The 19,956-nt window shown below is 38.4% G+C and overlaps 3 protein-coding genes and 1 pseudogene across 3 annotated transcripts; all 4 read left to right on the forward strand.

Moving 5' to 3' along the window:
- Positions 1–78: 78 nt before the first annotated feature.
- On the forward strand, positions 79–2,152 carry LOC104213699 (1-aminocyclopropane-1-carboxylate oxidase homolog; annotated as a pseudogene).
- Positions 2,153–3,351: 1,199 nt separating this feature from the next.
- LOC104213689 (1-aminocyclopropane-1-carboxylate oxidase homolog 1-like) lies at positions 3,352–4,890 on the forward strand. The gene is made up of 3 exons (XM_009763228.2): positions 3,352–4,008; positions 4,120–4,441; positions 4,533–4,890. The coding sequence occupies exons 1-3, from the start codon at positions 3,464–3,466 to the stop codon at positions 4,797–4,799; spliced, it is 1,134 nt and encodes a 377-aa protein (XP_009761530.1). The 5' UTR covers positions 3,352–3,463; the 3' UTR covers positions 4,800–4,890.
- A 9,733-nt stretch (positions 4,891–14,623) lies between these two features.
- Positions 14,624–17,057, forward strand: LOC104213673 (deacetoxyvindoline 4-hydroxylase-like). The gene is made up of 3 exons (XM_009763207.2): positions 14,624–15,230; positions 16,081–16,402; positions 16,490–17,057. The coding sequence occupies exons 1-3, from the start codon at positions 14,695–14,697 to the stop codon at positions 16,733–16,735; spliced, it is 1,104 nt and encodes a 367-aa protein (XP_009761509.1). The 5' UTR covers positions 14,624–14,694; the 3' UTR covers positions 16,736–17,057.
- Positions 17,058–17,198: 141 nt separating this feature from the next.
- Positions 17,199–19,623, forward strand: LOC104213681 (deacetoxyvindoline 4-hydroxylase-like). Its single transcript, XM_009763219.2, has 3 exons — positions 17,199–18,238; positions 18,739–19,060; positions 19,150–19,623. Exons 1-3 carry the CDS (start codon positions 17,736–17,738, stop codon positions 19,393–19,395), a joined length of 1,071 nt encoding a protein of 356 aa, XP_009761521.1. The 5' UTR covers positions 17,199–17,735; the 3' UTR covers positions 19,396–19,623.
- Positions 19,624–19,956: the final 333 nt, after the last annotated feature.

Below are 19,956 nucleotides of genomic sequence, written 5' to 3' on the forward strand. Positions count from 1 at the left end.
AACTTAGAAACTCTTCTTTTGACCAATGCAGTATCAAATCTAACTAGTATTATACATCTAAATGTTCTCTTCCTCTTTTCTTTCCTCCATTTGAGATATATACCCTCTCAACCTTTGAAATATTTTTTTTTTTATCAAACTAAGAACTTGAGCAAATAGATGGCAGTCTCTAGCACAAATGATTTTCAGGACAGAGTTCAGGAAAGTTATGACAGAATGAGTGAGTTAAAAGCTTTTGATGATACTAAGGCCGGTGTCAAAGGGCTTGTCGATGCTGGAATTACTAAGGTGCCTCGAATATTCATCCAGCCAACACAAATCCAGAGTCCTTAAATAGCTGCGCCGCAAAGTTCATTTTTCCAGTGATAGATCTTGAAGGCTTTGATAAAGATTCAATCAAGCATAAAGAGATTGTGGAAAAAGTTCGAGATGCATCGGAGATATGGGGTTTCTTCCAAGTGATTAATCATGGCATTCCATTACCTGTCCTTGAAGAAATGCTCCAAGGAACACGACGATTCTTTGAGCAAGATATTGAGATTAAGAAACAATTTTATACTCGAGATAATACCAAAAAAGTCGTTCATGTTAGCAATTTTGACTTGTATAGGCCTTCTGTTCCAGCTGCAAATTGGAGAGACTCAATTTTCTGTTTGATAGCTCCTAATCATCCTAGTCCAGAGGAATTGCCCACAGCATGCAGGTAGTTTCTGAACATGAATTAGAAAGAACCAATAAAATTCATTTACTTTTGCACTAACTAAATATATGTGTTATCTTGTGAAAAAGATCAAGAACAAACCATGACAATGTCAGTACGCTTAATATGAGTTTTGGTGGATATTGTAAGAAATAGATCTAATATCTCTGCGCCTGAGGACAATTCAGCGGATTAACTTATATATCTTCTTTAAGTTATTTCTAAGTACTGTTTCATCAAGTTATAGAAATTGATGCAGGGAAATACTAATGGAGTTCTCTAAGCATGTCATGAAATTGGGCATATCCTTGTTTGAATTATTGTCGGAGGGTCTTGGTCTCAATCCATCTCAACTTACAAATATGGATTGTGCTGAGGGGCTACGCGTTTTGGGTCACTACTATCCAGCATGCCCTCAACCAGAACTCACAATGGGCACTAGTAAACATTCTGACAACGATTTTATCACAGTGCTTCTGCGAGATGATATAGGAGGACTACAAGTTCTTCACCATAATCAGTGGGTCGATGTCCCTCCTACGCCTGGTGCACTTGTGGTGAATATTGGAGATCTTATGCAGGCTAGTATCTTTTTCTTTCTCTATACATAGATATACACATGACAAAAATATGAAGGGAAAAGGGTCAAATATATCCTTCTACTATTTAATTTCTTAATTTTATTCACCATTATACTTTGGGGCCATTCCTATCCTTAGCATCCACAAATCGTTCTGTATTTGCCGCTCTTAATCCTGACGGAGTTGCAACTTAAAGTATAGCAGATGGTAATTATAAACCATAAGCAAAAGTAGGAGGGGTAAATTTGGATCTTTCCCCATGTATTTTGACATGCAGAATCCACCGATCCCTGCTGGAGCTTTGATAAAGCCAAGGGTAAACATTTTGCTAATAGTAACACTATTGATAGCCCCAAAGTATAACGGAAGGTAACATTAAAGGTATTTCATATTGTAGAGGAGTAAATTTGGACCTTTTCCCGAGAATAGAATATAAACTTTTTTGCTACTAAAACGGATAATTCTTATTCTGGTATTTTTCAGCTGATATCAAATGACAAGTACATAAGTGTTGAGCACAGAGTATTGTCAAATAAAGTTGGACCACGAATATCAGTTGCATGCTTCTTCTACACTAGCTCATTGCCAACTTCCAAGATTTATGGGCCAATTAAGGAATTGTTATCAGAAGATAATCCTCCAAAATATCGCGCAACCACAGTGAAAGACTATGCTGATTACTTCCGCGATAAAGGTCTAGATGGAACTTCTGCATTAATGCACTATAAGATCCAGCCATAGTAATGTAATAATGGAAAGTAGGATAGGAGAATCTAATTTTCATGTTCTAAAGTAAGATAATTCTTATGCTTAAGCTTCACAGATGGTGAAAAGAATCACTTTTATTATCTTTATGGATTATTATATTTTTCACTAATTTATTTGAAAATTGAGCCTGATATATATATTCATATAAGTGTTACAAGCTCCAGCATTCAAATCTCTAGTTTCCATTTTGTTTGGTAATCACAAATGACAAGTTCAAAAGCATTCATCACAAAGTACATGCTAATAGTGTAGGACCAAGAATTTCAGTGGCTAGTCTTTTCATAATGAATTTTCAAGAATCAGGACTATGTAGTCCAATCAAGGAGTTGTTATTAGAGGAAAACCCTCTAAACCATCGGGAGACAAGCAGAATAGAGTATGGCACATATCTGTACAACAAAGGGCTTGATGGAAATTCTTTATCATCACATGTCAAATTACAGAAATAGTGATATGATTTGCAGAAATGTTTTATCATCTTTCAGTGTCATACTCTTTGGCTATTTTAGCAACAAAAAAAAAAAAAACTCTTTGGCTATAGTTTTGTTCTTGTAAGTTCAATCAAGAATTAAAATGTTTCATGCTTTAGTATTTTCAGTTCAAGGAAACTCAGCTTAAACCTCATCATCTTTGCTTAATATTTTTATGTGTTAGTAAAGATAAGACTGAAAAAGCAAATGTCATTTGCACTAGAAAAGTAAAAGAGTAGTTTATTCATCATTTTCCAAAAATTATACCTATGAAGGATTTGATGGTCTAATTTGAAATTTGGAACAAATGATTCCACTTTTTGCTGTGTTCATTTGAAGGTTGTAACCTGTCAAATTGATCATTTTAATAGTGCTCATTATTTTTACATAAGACTACAAGAGTGACATTAAACTGCTCCACTTGCCTTCTGAAATAAACAAATGGGATCAAAAGTTGCTAATGTGAAAGCAACTGAACCTGAAGATTTTTTATTTTATTATTAATGTTTCCTTTAATATTATGTTGCTATCCTTGGTCGCAAATACCACGTGTTCCACTTTGGTGTGCTCTATGTATTTGTGTTTTTTATCTGAACTATTTTAATCTCCTTTTTTATATTTCCTCCTTGTCCTCTGCAATTGGGTAACAAGTACTAGTTCCCTCCTCAATATATGACATAACATGGTTCAGATAGTTCCAAAATCATGTAATTAACTGAAAGAGAACAAGTTTGGACACATTACTGTTAGGTGTATTAGGTGTATGTATACCTAATTTTGTCCTGGAACTTCTTAGTTTTGCTTTCTGATGGAATCTGATCCCAGAAAAGCTATAGAAAAATATTAACTGTCTCATAAGCACCCCTATAATATCCTCAATGTTTCATTAGAAATCTTGCTTCAATATATAGTCAAGAGTTGAGTTTTCCTCTAAAGAAAGGAAGATGTTTGACTCAAATAATGGTAGAACTGATCAAAATGAGTGTTCTGAATATGATAGGAAAAGTGAAGTTCAATCCTTTGATGATTCAAAGGTTGGTGTAAAGGGACTTCTGGATGCTGGAGTCACAAAGTTACCGCGCATATTCTTGCACAACCAGCCTGTGATTGAAAAAAAATCAGATTCCGATGTAGCTACTAAGTTTAGCCTTCCAGTCATAGATTTAGGAAACTCGGGCAAAAGTGCAGCTCAACGAGCTGATATTGTCCGAGAAATAAAGGATGCTTGTGAAAACTGGGGATTTTTCCAAATTGTCAACCATGAAATCCCATCAAGTGTTATGGAGAAAGTACTAGAAGGCGTTCGCCATTTTCATGAGCAGGATTCTGAGGTGAAGAAAGAGTTCTACTCTCGTGATGTAACGAGGAAGTTCACCTATAATACCAATTTTGATCTACACAAAGCAAAAACAGCTAACTGGAGAGACACCTTTTACTGTGTCATGGCTCCTAATCCTCCCCGCCCGGAAGAAATTCCAGAGGTTTGCAGGTATATATTATGCTTACTACTAGTATATCTTTCTTTGCTTAGGCAACTTTAGCTCATACTAATGTTTTGACGTTATTGGCATGCTTATGTCGCAATGTTTTGACGTTACAGAGATGTTGTGGTCAAATACACGGATTATGTGATGAAACTGGGGCTTACTTTATGTGACCTACTCTCTGAAGCTCTAGGACTCAACCCGAATCACTTGAACGACATAGAATGTGCGGAGGGGCTACTCGTAGTTGGCCATTATTATCCAGCATGTCCAGAACCAGATTTCACTTTAGGCCTTACCGGTCACACAGATAGCGGCTTCTTGACTATTGTATTACAGGATCGAATTGGCGGACTCCAAGTTTTTCATAAAAATCAGTGGGTTGATGTTGCTTTCATGCCTGGAGCTCTAATTGTGAACATTGGAGACTTAATGCAGGCAAGTTCTCATTGGTAAAAAAATTCTTTATGTAGTTGTAAATGTTACAAACTTGATCAATTAATTCACTAGTTTCCATTTTGTTTTGTAGCTGATCACAAACGATAAGTTCAGAAGCGTTCTTCACAGAGTGCTAGCGAAAAATATAGGACCAAGAATTTCAGTGGCGAGTCTTTTTAGAATGCATTTTCAGGAAAGAAGTGAATCGAGATTATATGGTCCAATCAAGGAGTTGTTATTAGAGGAAAATCCTCCAATATACCGAGAAACAAGCAGAAAAGAGTTTTTCACTTATCTATACAACAAAGGGCTAGATGGAACTTCTTTATTGTCACATTTCAAATTACAGAAAGAATGACAGGATCTGCAGAATTGTTTCATCATCTTCACAGTGTTTCACTGCTTCGCTATGGTTTTGTGCTCGCGTGTTCAATTAAGTATTCTTGTACCAGATGTACATGCATCTTTTAGCAATCAAATAAGTACCTCAAGTTTGTTTGACTAAAAAGTGTTAAGCCTTTTTACAAACAAATTAAATAGGAAGATTTGAGGTAAATCCTAGCCAAAGATAATTCATCCTAGATCTAAAACAGAGAACAAGAACAAACAAGCATAGCTGAACATAAAATTTAACCATAGTCATAGCTGAATCCCGTAATATAAGAAGAGGATGGTGATTTACATAATATTGAATAATAATAAAGAATACATAGATAAAAATGGTCACCGATCTTTAACAAGGTTGACCCCCATACATTTGATATGATGAGACAAACGTTGTATATTGAAGATCTGAGCTTCCTTGCTTCTTTCTCTTTAGTCAGGAGAAAGAGATGAAGATCCTTCTTCTCTCAAGATATGTCTCTCTCTCCGTTTATTTTCAGCCCCTCCCCCTTTATTCGTTCTCTCACTGAGTATATATACTAGGTATTCTCATTTACACAACGGTCATTAGCCAGAGTACCTAAGCCCTTTAACTATTTTACAAATTGACCCTCTGAAATACCGTAACATCCAACTCACCTTACAAGTATTCTGAGTACACGACCTCGGCCTTAGCCGAGGTGCTCATCGCTATAGCGTTGTACGAATACGACTTCGGCCCAAATGACTTTGCTGCTCCTTTTCGCGCAGATTCTCGTTTGGTCAAATTTCGACTCATATAGTTAGTCCCTCTGCCTATTAGGGTCGTCTTTTGGAGAGCTCGATAGACGGACTCTGTCGATTCGAAAGTTATGAGAAATCTGAACACTTTGGGCGATGGGCGAATACCTCATGGCGAGGTAGCAACGTGACATTTCGAAAGCTGCATCAGACTGTCACGTCAGTTCAGAATGTCATTAAGAACCCCTCATGCGTCATTATGACGCACGTTTTCTATGCATTGCATCATTTTCCTTGCCCTTTCCGTTTTCAAAATGGCGGTGTTTGGTTTTCCCGCTCAGGATATTTATATCCTTATAAATAGGAGAAAATCTTACATTTGAATGCTTGGGCTTCCCAATCACTCAAGAGAGACTTTTGCAACTTTTCTTCCTCTCCTTCAGTTTCTCACATTTCTCTTTCTGTTAAAACTTCTTGTGACCGCTACCTTTTTCCCTTATTATTCCCGATTCTTGCAATCAAAAAGAGATGGCTAGTGCATCCTCCAACCCTGATAGAGTTGTCGGTGCACCGGTGCCGGAAAACGATATACCCCTACTCGAAGAGGGAATGGATCTGGCGGAGGACGAGAGTTTTCCGATGGTAGATGAGGTGGTTCCCCGCCCAGGAAGGCGAGGACTAACTTCAATAGCCCTACTGGGGATGAGCCGGAACCTGTTCTTTCTACAATGGATGATGCGGCGCTCACGGCGTTCAAAGCCAAGTGGGGAATCCCTGACCACATCGAACTAGTTCCGGTGGGTCGTGACATAGTGCATATACACCGCCCAGGCTACTGTGCATTCTATGCGTATCCATTTGTCATTAGATACACGCTTCCCCTTCCCTCCTTGGTGGTGAACTTCTGCCGCTTCTACGAGGTGTGTCCGGCTCAACTTTTTCCGTACGTATACAAGCTCTTCCATATGCTTATCAAGTACGCGGAGCTGGACGATCGGGGAATTTTTCTACAACACATGCTCCACCTCTTCGCCTCCATTTTCATAGGGGCATGATGATTCACATGCGTTATCGAGGAACCAAGGGTTTGGTAGAGAAGATGGACGACAAGGCCAATCATCGTTTTTGGGAGTACTTCTTCTACGTCCGAATAGATCACGTGGTATCGAACCCTGCAGGGTTTCTTGAGGCGTGGAATTTCGCCCATAGGTCTCCCTTTCCTTTTGTTATAATATATATTTTTTGAACATAGTTGTTGGTCGTCTCCCTTTAGTGACCGTCGAGTGTATTTTGATTCCGCAGCCGAGAGGGTACCTCCTCCGCAAGTTGCCGATATTCGTGAATGGGTGAGCTCAATTCTGCCCCACACGATGGGGATTCGCGAATGAGAGCCTTTCCACGAGAGGTTTGGGCGCAAACCCTCTGCTGGTAAATCGGCTTATTTCGGTCGTAGTTGCTTTGTTCTTTGCCCCATATTTTTTCTTTATCTTATCTTTTGTTTGGTCAAAACTCTTATTGGCAGGTCGGAGAGGAACGAGAAGGTCAAGGGATCCTGCCCTCGCTTTCCGTCAACCGGCTTTCTCAGCCCAGCCCGTACCAAGAGTAACTGATGAGGGCGTCCAAAGTTTGGTTGCTCGATGGACCGCATCCACGACCGAACCTGTTCCCACAGTCCGTTCAACTGACGAACCTTCTCGTGGTAGTGGCGAAGAGGCCCCGTCAAAGAGGCGGAGCATAGTGTCAGAGGGGGCATTTTTGGCCGAAACGCCCTCAAGGGGCGACCCCGTTTTGGCAGTGTCTGAAGTCGGCGGTGATGTCAGCCTAGGTGTGGAGGCGATGCCCGTTACAGGTGTGGAAGAGGCTGTTGCAATAGGGGGAAAGAGTTTCGGGGATGCCGTGATCGTTCCGAGTGGCCCATCGACGTCTCGGCAGGCCCGTACCCCATCTTCGGCTAATGAGAGGTTGAAGGGTGTAGTGGTAGATGATTATGAATCTGATTCTGATATAGATCCTGAGGACATGAGGATGTTTGAGGAAGGCTTTACCAGGGTCGATGTGAGGGTGGAAGGCCCTTCCCGTGTGCTCGAAATCCCATCGGACTTTAACCTGTTGGAGGACATGGTGGATTCCAATTTGACCTTCTGTGCTCCGTCGTCGAAAGCGGGTCTCTTCGGGAGATCAGTGATTCTGGAATTTGTCAAGCGGCATGGCTGGGATGGCCTTGAGGGTAAGTTTCCTTTTGTTATTTTGTGCCATTTGCTTTCACTGATTCCTCCCCCTCTTTTTTTTTAGACTTACATGCTGGAAATCGAGAGTGCTCGTAGGGATGAGATGCGGGCCGAAGTGTTTCTGAAGATGGCTGCAAAGTATCGCCGGTATTGCGACAGGTGTCGTGAGATGCATGCACAACTTAGGACGGGCGGTAACACTCAATCCGTCAAGGATGAGTTGGAGAAAAAGGACGAGGATCTGATACGGTCTATCCGCATGTGCAGCGAGCTCGATGAGCTACTTAGTGCCAAAGACGAGGAGCTCGAGGTGGGCAAAGGGGTTGCAGTGGAATGCGAGGATCTTCAGGCAAAAGTGTTGTCCTTACGAGCCGAGCTTGAGCAGAATGCCACTAGAGTTTCCAGTCTAAGTACAGAGTGGACGGAGAAGGTAGCCGAGCTAGAAAAGAAGGTGTCCGAGTTGGAGAGAGCTGAGGGAACTCGAGTGGCATCTTTGGCGAGAGCGGCGGCACTGGAAGACACTATCTGCGTCCTTAGGTCTGAGCGGGAAGCTGAGAGGGTGATGGCCACATTGAGGGAGGCACGGCTCAAGGAGAGGGTCGGTGAACTTGATCGGGATGCTTCAAGCCTGGGAGATAGAGTTATGGCTCTCGATGCCGAGAAGGCGCAGCTGTTGGCTCAGGCCCGCCCTCAAGAATCTGCCCATATTGCTGTCCCCCACCACTTGTACGAGCCGTGGGTCCATGTTGAGTCCCAACGAGATATATATAAGGGTTTTTGGATGGCGGGGAGCGTTCTTGAGGACGCTTTTGAAGGTGTTCGGGTTAAGGCATCCGAGGCTCGTCTTGCCTACGGTTATGACCCTGCGACATCGGAAGCCGGTGGGGCAATGATGACAATGCTGGAGAGGACAGTTGTGCAGATGATGTCGAGTGAATTTTTTTTTTAGCTTTTTGTACTTTAGTTTTTTTTTGTTCTTTTGTTGTTGCTGGGTGGGGCCACCCTTTTTTGGCTCTCTGTAAGATACTTATCTTTTCTTGGAATGAAATAGTTGGCTCGTCTTTATTTGTATTTTTTGGCTTTCCCTTCTCTTTTCCTTTTCGAATTCCTTGGACTTTCTCGCAATAAGCCCCTAATTTTTGGTAGTTGATTTGAGTGGGATTGAATTCCTTCTTGAAAATTTGAGCGAAGTCAATTTTGACTTGTTAATTCGAGTGAGGTCAAATTTTGTCTTATAGATTCGAGCGAGGTCGAATTTTGCCCGAACAAGGTCGAATTTTGACTCGCCAACTTGGGCGGGGTCAGTTTTGACTTGTAAATTCGATCAAGGTTGAATTTTGACTCGCCAACTTGGGCGGAGTCAGTTTTGTCTTGAAAATTCGAGCAAGGTTGAATTTTGACTCGCCAACTTGGGCGGAGTTGACCTGAAAATTCGAGCAAGGTCGAATTTTGACTCGCCAACTTGGGCGGAGTCATTTTTGACTTGAAAATTCGAGCGAGGTCGAATTTTGCCTTCTCTTGGCGATGGTCGGGGGCTCTAAGGGTGTAAATTCGAATGAGGTCGAATTGTGACCCGTGATGAGTTCGAGCAAGGTCGAACCCTACCTTCACTTGGCGACGGTGGGGGCCGTAAGGGTGTAAATTCGAACGAGGTCGAATTGTGACACGTGATGAATTCGAATGAGGTCGAACTTTACCTTCCCTTGGCGATGGACGGGGGCTGTAAGGGCGTAAATTCGAACGATGTCGAATTATGACCCGTGATGAATTCGAATGAGGTCGAACTTTACTTTCACTTGGTACGTGCTGGTTCGGGGGAGTGGTAAGAATGTCGTACGCGGCTTTGCTTTTATTGGAGAATATTACTCGTTGTTGTATCGTTTATGCATGCGTCGGAATGAGTCACAGTTTATTTACTCTTGATTTCATTGAAGAATATTATGCGTTGTTGCATAGTTTGTATGCGTCAGTGGAGTCCCAGTTTATCTGGTCCCTTCATTGCTCGGCCTGGAGAGGCCGTTAATAGGACGGGCGATGAACTTATTGCTTGGGCTTCTGGGCAACCTGGGACTTTATTAATTCGAACGAACTTCGAACGTGATTCGTAATATTTAGTCGGCTGAGTTGGCGTAGGATTGTCATGGCGAGCATACGTGCAAGCTTTTTGAGTTCATGTTCTGCCTGTTTTGGAGAGATTGTACATTCCATGGGCTCACCGCTCAGTCCCAGGTTATGGAGATTGTTTCTTAATAATGCCAGCTTGTTCTAAGTCGTTTGTCTGTTATTTGTAATATGGTATGGTGCGGAACATTTTTCTGGTGTGTTGTTTTGGTGGCGTTTGTTCCTTGTTCGCGCACCTGGGAGAATGCTCGTGTTCCTATACCAATCCAAAAAAGAAAAATAACAAGTTAAACCCAAACAAAATCGTATGTTACCTTGACCTGATAGGTTGGCGAGGTGAAAGGGGCGCTGTAGGATGACTCGTTTATCCCGTACCCAAATGACGGCTTCAAATTGGTAGCCTCGTGTTTAGCTTCACCGTTAGTCGCGTCTAGGCTCCTTATGGGCTGACAACTAATTTTGCCCATTGGGATCTCGAGCTCGAGTCCCCATCCGATCCCGCCCGATGTGCACAAAAATAAGGGAGACATAAGTTATACTCTGTACATACGGGTACAAAAATAAGGCAGGACAAGCTGGTTATTTCAAAGGATCACACATTAGGCTATCATCCCTTCCTAAGAGGTGGAAGCATAGATTGGTATCTAACGTTGATATAGCAAATAGGATTGCAAATGTGCTCAGTGCATAGTGGCTGTAATCCCACTTTGACAACTCATACGATGTACCAAACCCATCGCTACAGCAAGACGTGGATTTTGTATAGATATCAGACAATTTCGATTTCATACATAGATCTGACCCTGGTTATTTTGGTTATTTCAAAAGCTTGCCTACAACTTTCTCAAGTTGGTGTTTATAATGAGAGGACGAGGCTACGACACCCGGAGAGTGAAATTCTAGTTGCTTTAGATCTAGAGGAAACTAAAATTTTGGCTAGAAAATCCCCATAGACGGCGCCAAATTGTTTGACTAAAAAGTGTTAATCCTTTTTACAAACTAATTAAATAGGAAGATTTGAGGTAAATCCTAGCCAAAGATAATTCATCCTAGATCTAAAACAGAGGACAAGAACAAGCAAGCGTAGCTGAACATAAAATTTAACTATAGTCATAGCTAAATCCCGTAATATAAGAAGAGGATGGTGATTTACATAATATTGAATAATAATGAAGAATACATAGATAAAAATGGTCATCGATCTTTAACAAGGTTGACCCCATACATTTGATATGATGAGACTAACGTTGTATATTGAAGATCTGAGCTTCCATGCTTCTTTCTTTTTAGTGAGAAGAAATAGATGAATATCCTTCTTCTCTCAAGATATGTCTCTCTCTCTCAGTTTGTTTTCAGCCTCCCCCCCACCCCCCACCCCCACCCCGCCCCCCCTTCTTCGTTCTCTCACCTAGTATATATACTAGGTATGCTCATTTACACAACGATCATTAGTCAAAGTATCTAAGCCCTTTAACTATTCTACAGATTGGTCATCTGAAATACCGTAACATCCAACTCACCCATGGGTGGCTCGACATATTTTGTGGCCTAAAGCTAAATATTAACATGAGGACTTTTTTTATAATTTTTATTTTAATTCAATATTTTCTAAAGAAAAAAAGAAAGAAGAATTAACCCAAATAGTTGCCCACCTAATTTCATAAACTAAAATAGTTGGCATATATATATATATATATATATATATATATATATATATATATATATATATATATATATAGTGTGTGTATGTGTATATATATAGTCAATGTATAATCTATGTATACCTAGTAGAAAAAGTCCTTCGATTAGTAACTATTATTGAAAAACGGGGCCCTCAAGGGGCCTAAGGCGCTTGCCTTAGTGGCTTGTGCATTAGAGCTAGCCCTGAACTCACCGTACAATATCTGAGTACACGACCTCGGCCTTAGCCGAGGTGCTCATCGCTATAGCATTGTACGAATACGACTTCGACCCAAATGACTTTGCCGCTCCTCTTCGCACAGTTTCTCGTTTGGTCAGATTTCGACCCATATAAAGTTCTGTTCATCTAAGGAAATTGAGAACAGTGGTTTCCTGAACACAAAATAAATGTTTTCAAACCATGTTGTGTAACCTTGAGTATACATTGTAAATTTATTTTAGCTTTTCTTGAGTTGTCTAAAGATTAGATGATGTGCTCTTCATTTTGGCTTGTTTGAGGTGTCTTGTGAGAATTCCAATGGATCTCTAATTATTTTTTTTTATTAGCCTATCGATAATTCTCAAACACTTTGGTTGGATGGTTGTCACCTATTGTATTGTATCGAATTGTTACTTTAAATATAATTTTTATTTTGATTGTTACTTAAATTTAATTGTATCATATCGTTATTCATCATTACCTAACGAGTAAACGTACCACGTTATGTAACGACCGATTTGGTATGGTCGCGTCGCTTTTTCTCATCTTGCCCTTCCTTATTATTAAATAATCTTATTTTTATCATTCACCCTACATTTTTATATAATAATTCTACCTCGTACATTACTTTTTTTTAAAATAATATTGCATATTTATGTTTCATATTATTGGTGCATGGCATTATGATACGACGATAAACAATACAATCTATCCAAATAATGTATACATAAAAGTAATACAGTACAATATAATGCAATACAATACAATTTCATAAAATGATACATAACAACCATCCAAACAAATTGTAAATTAGACATGTTTGAATCTTAATCTAGAATAAAACGTGCAATTTTTGAATATCTAAAATTGTCTTAGTAGAAATAGCTTCTTATCATTCAATGAGCATTTTGTATTTCATAAAAATTAGGAGCAAAATAATCCTTACGCAAAAGCCATTTTATCCAACTTCGAGGTATTAAGATAGGTTTCAAACGTAAGAGATTCCCAAACTATCATATGATTGTTCTTCTTTTGAAAATTCACACTTTTCCAAATCCAGTCCAGCTCGAAAGATGTGCCCTTGATCTTCTCAGTTTCCAACAAACTTCAGAACTTGTGATGTGTCATATTAATAATTAGAATATCTTTTAATAAATGTGTTTTTTTCTTGGTTCGTTGCTGACTATTAATAATTTTGTTCCCTTTTACTGGCAAGTTTGACTAGTTACGCTCCTTAAAAAATAATAAATTAAGTACATAATTTATTATAATACTCATATTAATTGATGCATATTTTATTGGATTTGAGAAAATGATTTGAAATGAGTAATAAATATTGTGAGTATAACAGAAAATTTTTTTGTCTTTCTCTTGATATGCGTAAAGTGACAAGTACTCCCTCCGTTCACTTTTACTTGGCACATTTTGACTTTTCACGCCCCTTAAGAAATAATAAATATAGTACATAATTTACCATGATACCTACATTAATTAGTGCATATTTTATTGGATTTGAGAAAATAATTTAAAATGAGTAATAAATACTGCGGGTATAACAGAAAAAAAAATTGTCTTCTCTTAATATGCGTAAAGTGACAAGTAAAAATAAAAATCTATTTTTAATATACATGCCAAGTAAAAGTGAACAAAAGGAGTAAAAATAAAAATTTATTTTTAATATATACGACAAGTAAAAGTGAGGAGGGAGTATATATTAGTTGCACCTACTGTCTAAAAGTAGCTCTATTGCTTCAATTTGCACATGGTCAGCCCTTTAAAATTTTGAGCTTTAATCAACAACACTTCAATGTGCATGCGATGTACTTTTACTCCCTCGTTCGCCTTTACTTGTCCACTATTCTAAAGTAGATTTTCAAATTTACTTGTCCATTTTTACATAGAAAAATAATTTATTTTTCCTGTTTTGCTCTTAGCATTGATTACTCATTTTAAATTATTTTTCAAATCAATTAAGATTATACATCAATTAATATGTGTATCATGATAAATTATATACTTTATTTATTATATTTATTAAGGGGTGTGCAAAATCAATAGTGAACGAGTAAAAGTGAACGGAACGAGTAATCATTTAGTAGTACTATTTTGGAAAAAAAATTCACAAACCTCCCCTGAGGTTTTTGTTGGTATAGTCTACCCATGGTTTCGAATATTACACAAACCTACCTTTTCTTATATTTTGTTGTGACGAAACTATTTTGTAAGCTAAAATGGACAATTTTGTCCATTGTTATGTGTTTCTTTTTCTTCTATATGTGTATAGCAAAAACTAACTTATGTTATTTTACTTTTTTTCCGATAATGACACTATATAACCATTCTCAAAATAATAACCGAAATTATTATTATGTTATAAATAACAAATATATAAATTTTATACACTTTTACGGCCAAGAAATATAAATAATTTGAGCCACGGACTTTGTTGCCCTCGTTAGATAATGCATTTAATCGGTTCATCCCCCAAACTTATTCTACAGAATTCTTGGACAAAAGCTTTATAGCCCAAGTTTCTGGAAGGAAAAAAAGTGCTTTTGAGGAGAAGCAGAAGTAGTTTTGGAGAAGCAGAAAAAAGTAGTTTCTCTCCAAAAACATTTTTTTTAGAAGTACTTTTGAGAAAATACACTTAAAAGCAGTTTTTTAAATCTTGGCCAAACACTAATTGCTGTTCAGTACTTTTGAAATTTGTTTTTTGAAAAAAACACTTCAAGGCTATTACTCGAGATCTGCACTGTCTTAACTTCAAACTAATTAAAATAATGTGTTCCCTGTTTCTTTTGACTATTGATTCACAATGGACCATTACATTTATGAGACTAGTTGACTTTAACTAACTTATCTGCTCAAGGAACTTAGCTTTCTTGAAACTAACAACAAATATGTCTTCCACTGAAGATTCACAAGCTGAACTGACAATGGATTATGATCGATTGAAGGAGATAAACGATTTCGATGATACAAAAGCTGGTGTTAAAGGACTAGTTGATTCTGGAACTGTGAACATACCAAGAATGTTCATTAGGCCACCTGATGAACTTGTTGAAGAGTTGAATCAGTGTAAGTCAACGCTAAAGATTCCAGTGGTGGATCTAAGTAACGTAGAAGTTGAAGATCGACGTAAGAAAATTGTCGATGAAATAAGGGAAGCATCAGAAAAATGGGGATTTTTCCAACTAATAAATCATGGTGTTCCTTCAAGTGTTTTGGAAGGAATGATTGATGGGATTCGTAAATTTCATGAACAAGATGTTGAGTTAAAGAAAGAGTATTATACGCGTGATCATACGCGAAGAATTAGATATGAGAGCAATTATGATCTTTACCAATCAAAGACTGCAAACTGGAGGGATACACTGAACATTTCTATGCTAGTTTCTAGTAATATTGAACCTGAAGAAATACCAGCAGTTTGCAGGTATGTATCTCTATATCTTTTTAATTCCTTGGCGATGAAGTCTTAACCCCTATGATCACCGGTATGGTGATAGACAGTGGTCAATGTTTATTTCTTGTAGTTTTTTGGTTTCGCACCCGGTCTCTGGTCCCTCTTTGAGGCCCTGCAAATCCGGATTTGAACCAGAAAGTCCTGCTTTTCAGGATAAAGCGCCCCCTATCAAAGGCGATTCTATTCCCAAGGCTTGATCCCAACACTCTGGTTAATTTTGTGTGAATTTTACATTTATATATGCACTCAGCATTGCAAATATTGGATTCATAGACGGGGCCTACCAAAGGCGACTTTATTCCTACGGCTTGATTTCAACACTCTGGTTAATGATGTGTGAATTTTACATTCATATCTGTACTCAGCATCGAAAATATTGGATTTGTAGATGGGGCTTACGCTGTGAAGGTTGGTCTGGAACTAGCTGGTTGTTCGTATTGAGGACATGGCAAAACAAAACCAGGGCAACCTATGAATGATTTTTAGATATGTTCCAGTCGATGTGCCATCATTTAGTATGTGACCGGGAGGTCACAGGTTCAAGCCGTGGAAACAACCTCTTGCAGAAATGCAGGTTAAAGTTGTGTACAATAGACCCTTCGGTCCGGCCCTTCCCCTTCTGTATAGCGGGAGCTTAGTGCACCGGGCTGCCCTTTATTACTGATACTGCATACTGAAATCTTTGAATATAGGGAATTTCAGTCCATCTCAAAGAATTCGTCTGTCCTTCAGTATAAACGGCATAATTATTTGACATGTTAGGCTAAACTTTATCACATTTTTGTAATTTTAGTGATCTCGAATCTTTTCCTAATTCCAGGAGCACATCCATTGAGTATATAAATCATGTCACAAGGCTAGCAGACACTCTATTCAGCATACTATCTGAAGCACTTGGGCTAAAATCAGACCACTTGAAAACCATGGAATGCGTGGAAGGGAAAACATTTGCATGCCATTACTATCCGGCATGTCCAAAGCCAGAGCTAACTCTTGGTGCTTCTAACCATACAGATACTGCTTTCCTTACCATTCTTCTTCAAGATCAAATCGGTGGCCTTCAAGTCCTGCACGATAACCAGTGGATCGATGTTGAGCCAATTTCACAAGGCTTGGCTGTTAATATTGGCGAGAGTCTTCAGGTTTGTTATTGAAACACAACATTATTGTCTTGTTTATGTTAGATTAAGCAAAATCGTCTCACTTATTTCAATCTGATTTGGTAACAGATTTTATCAAATGACAAGTTTGTGAGTGTAAATCATAAAGTTCTAGCGAATAAGGTAGGACCGAGGATGTCAGTGGCATGCTTCTTCACTGGCGTTTCTGCAACTTCAAAGATCTATGGTCCAATCAAAGAGCTCATATCAGAAGAAAATCCCCCTCTTTATAAAGAATTTTCAGTAAGTGATTACATGGCTAAGTTTATATCCAGGCCACTTGGTAAGTCTACTCTTGACCTTTTCAGACTGTAAAGAGAGACTAAGCGCTAGTTTGCCAAGCAGCAATACTTCAGAAACAACAACATACCCAGTATTATCCCACATCGTGGGGTCTGGGGGGGTAATGTGTACACAGACCTTACCCCTGCCTTTGTGAAAGTAGAGAGGCTGTTTCCAATAGCAATACTTCAGAAAATACATGATTATTTTTACAAGGCAGTTTCGACGTTTGTGATTTGCTCTACAGTAATGTTTTACCTTTGACTGCTGGATTAGCTAAGAGCAATGTTGCTTTTTCCTGTTTTTATCTTCAAATAAATAGGATCAATGTCAAGAACACAACCTTAATACCTTATGTATTGTTAATTTTTGTTACGTATCATTCATTTTTGTTCATCCCCTTGTCAAAATAATCAGATTAATATGGTGCACTCTATATAGTAATGTGACAAAACATATAGTGAAGGAATGTGCCGAAGGACAAACATTGGTATGCCATTACTACCCAGTATGCCCACAGTCAGAGCGCGCTCACTCTTGGTACTGCTAAGCATATGCTTTTCTTACCATTCTTCAGTTTTGCAACAGAACACAACTTTTTTGTTCTGATTTATATTCATTTTTTTTACAAATATATATCTTAGCTCAGACATTGCGGTTGAGAGCATTAAGGAGAGATTCTGCACCCAAGGATGGGCAGCAGTCGTTGAGAAAATAGTAACCACAGTTAATATCAATTGGTTAACTAGATGAATCTGCTACATTTAAATATTTAACGTGTAACTCATTTGGAATAGAATTGTAGGAAATGGAGAGATTTCTTATTGGATATGATCCAAACCCCTCCACTGTTACTTCAAATTGACTAATTAAAAAAGATATATGTCTCTTTTGAATGTTGATTCAAGAAAGGACAATTGAATTTATGAGCACTAGTTTGACTTTATCAAACTTATTTGCTCAAGAAACTTAGCCTACTTGAAATTAAGAACAAAATATATCCAGCACTGAAGAGTCTCAAGCTGAATTGATAATGGATTATGATCGATTGAACGAGTTAAAGGCTTTTGATGATACAAAAGCTGGTGTTAAGGGACTAGTTGATGCTGGAATTGTGGAAATTCCAAGAATTTTTATTAGGCCATGTGATGAACTTGTTGAAGAGTTGAATCAGTGTAAGTCAACTCTACAAGTTCCAGTGGTTGATCTCAGTGGAATTGAAGTTGAAGATCGACGTAAACAAGTTGTTGATGAAACAAGGGAGGCCTCAGAGAAGTGGGGATTTTTCCAACTGATAAATCATGGGGTTCCCTCAAGTGTTTTGGAAGGAATGATTGATGGGACTCGTGAATTTCATGAGCAAGATGTTGAACTAAAGAAAGAGTACTATTCGCGTGATCGAGTAACAAGAAGAGTTAGATATGAGACTGATCTTCATCTATACAATTCAAAGACAGCAAACTCGAGGGATACATTGAACATTTCTATGATAGTTACTGGTCATATTGAACCTGAAGAAATACCGATAGCTTGCAGGTAAGTTATCTGTCCTTTATCTGTCCTGTTTGATGTATGCAGGATATTGAAGTCTTTGATATGATGGTTGAAATTTTTGCATTAAATCTTCAGATTTATTGATTAGAGATCACTGCCTTAGTGGTCAGTGGTGTATGTTCATTTCTTGTTGAAATTGGTAATAATTTCCCTAATGATCAGAACTATTGATTTTAGTTGTAGTAAGAGCAGTTGCAGTTTTTGTTTTCTATGAGTTTCTGCTTCAGCAGTACAACGACAAACCCAATGAGTTCTCACAAGTGAGATCTGGGGAGAGTAGTGTGTACGCAGACCTTATCCCTATCCTGGAGGGCATAGAGGCTTTTTCTGATAGACCCCTCGTCTAAGAATTTCTGCTTCAGCAGTATTCTTAATTTTTTTGTCTTAGGGGTACAATTGTTTGACATGTATTAGACAGGAATATCTTAAATCTTTACCAAAAATTGTAACTTTGTAATCTCTGATCTTTTCCCAATGTCTAGGAAAGCATTCCTTGAGTTCATGAATCATGTCAGAAAACTAGGAGAAACTCTTCTTGAATTACTATCAGAAGCTCTTGGGCTAAAACCGGACCACTTAAACGCCATGGAATGTGCCAAAGGACAAACATTGGTATGCCATTACTACCCGGCATGCCCACAGCCAAAGCTAACTATTGGCACCGACAAGCATACAGATCCTGATTTCCTTACCATTCTGCTTCAAGATCAAAGCGGTGGCCTTCAAGTCGTGCATAATAACCAGTGGGTCGATGTTGAGCCGATTAAACAAGGTGTGGTCGTAAATATTGGCGACTTTCTTCAGGTTTGCAACATAACACAACTTTTTCATCTCATTTATCCTCATTATTTACGAATTACTCATTACTTATTCTCAGTCTGATTTTGTTACAGATACTATCAAATGACAAGTTTGTAAGTGTGAACCATAGAGTTTTAGCGAATCAGATAGGACCAAGGATTTCAGTGGCGTGCTTCTTCACTGGTGTTTTAACACCTCCAAAGATTTATGGTCCAATGAAAGAGCTCATATCAGAAGAAAAACCCGCAGTATATAAAGAATTTCTAGCAAGTGATTACATCACTGAGTTTTTCTCCAGGCCACTTGATAAGTCTGGTCTTGATCTTTTCAGACTGTGAAGAGTGATCTGGCGCCATGTCGCGAAGCAGCAGTGAACATCACTATATTCCTTCAGAAAAACTAAAATCCTTTATGCACAACAATGTCCAAGTTTGTGGTTTGCTGTACAATAATGTTTTGTCAACGACTATTAAATTATCCTTCTAAGAGCATTTTTATTGTGCTGCTGTTTATTTCAAACCTTAAAAGATCAGAAATAAAACATCTTTTAGATCCTTTCAGATTCAGATGATCTTTTCAATTTGATTTGCCCGAGCGTGTATATATATTATCCATATAGAGAAGTAAAATTTTAAGCATATAATGGTTTTTTTCGAAAATCACGTTAAAGATCATAAGATTTCTAACAGTTATCGACTAGCTAGGCTTTACATGATCAGTTAAGTTTTTTCCAGGGAGAGAGAATGAGACTTGAATGAGATCCATCATCTCTTCTAACCAGTGGCAGAAACAGAATTTTCACTAGAGGGATTCAAAAAAAGTAAAATAAATAAACACACGAAGAAGCTAATGTAATTCAACATCTAGAATATGTATATGGAAAAAAATTGACCTTATAT

This window comes from Nicotiana sylvestris, chromosome 1, assembly GCF_000393655.2.
Source record: "Nicotiana sylvestris chromosome 1, ASM39365v2, whole genome shotgun sequence".
NCBI lineage: Eukaryota > Viridiplantae > Streptophyta > Magnoliopsida > Solanales > Solanaceae > Nicotiana > Nicotiana sylvestris.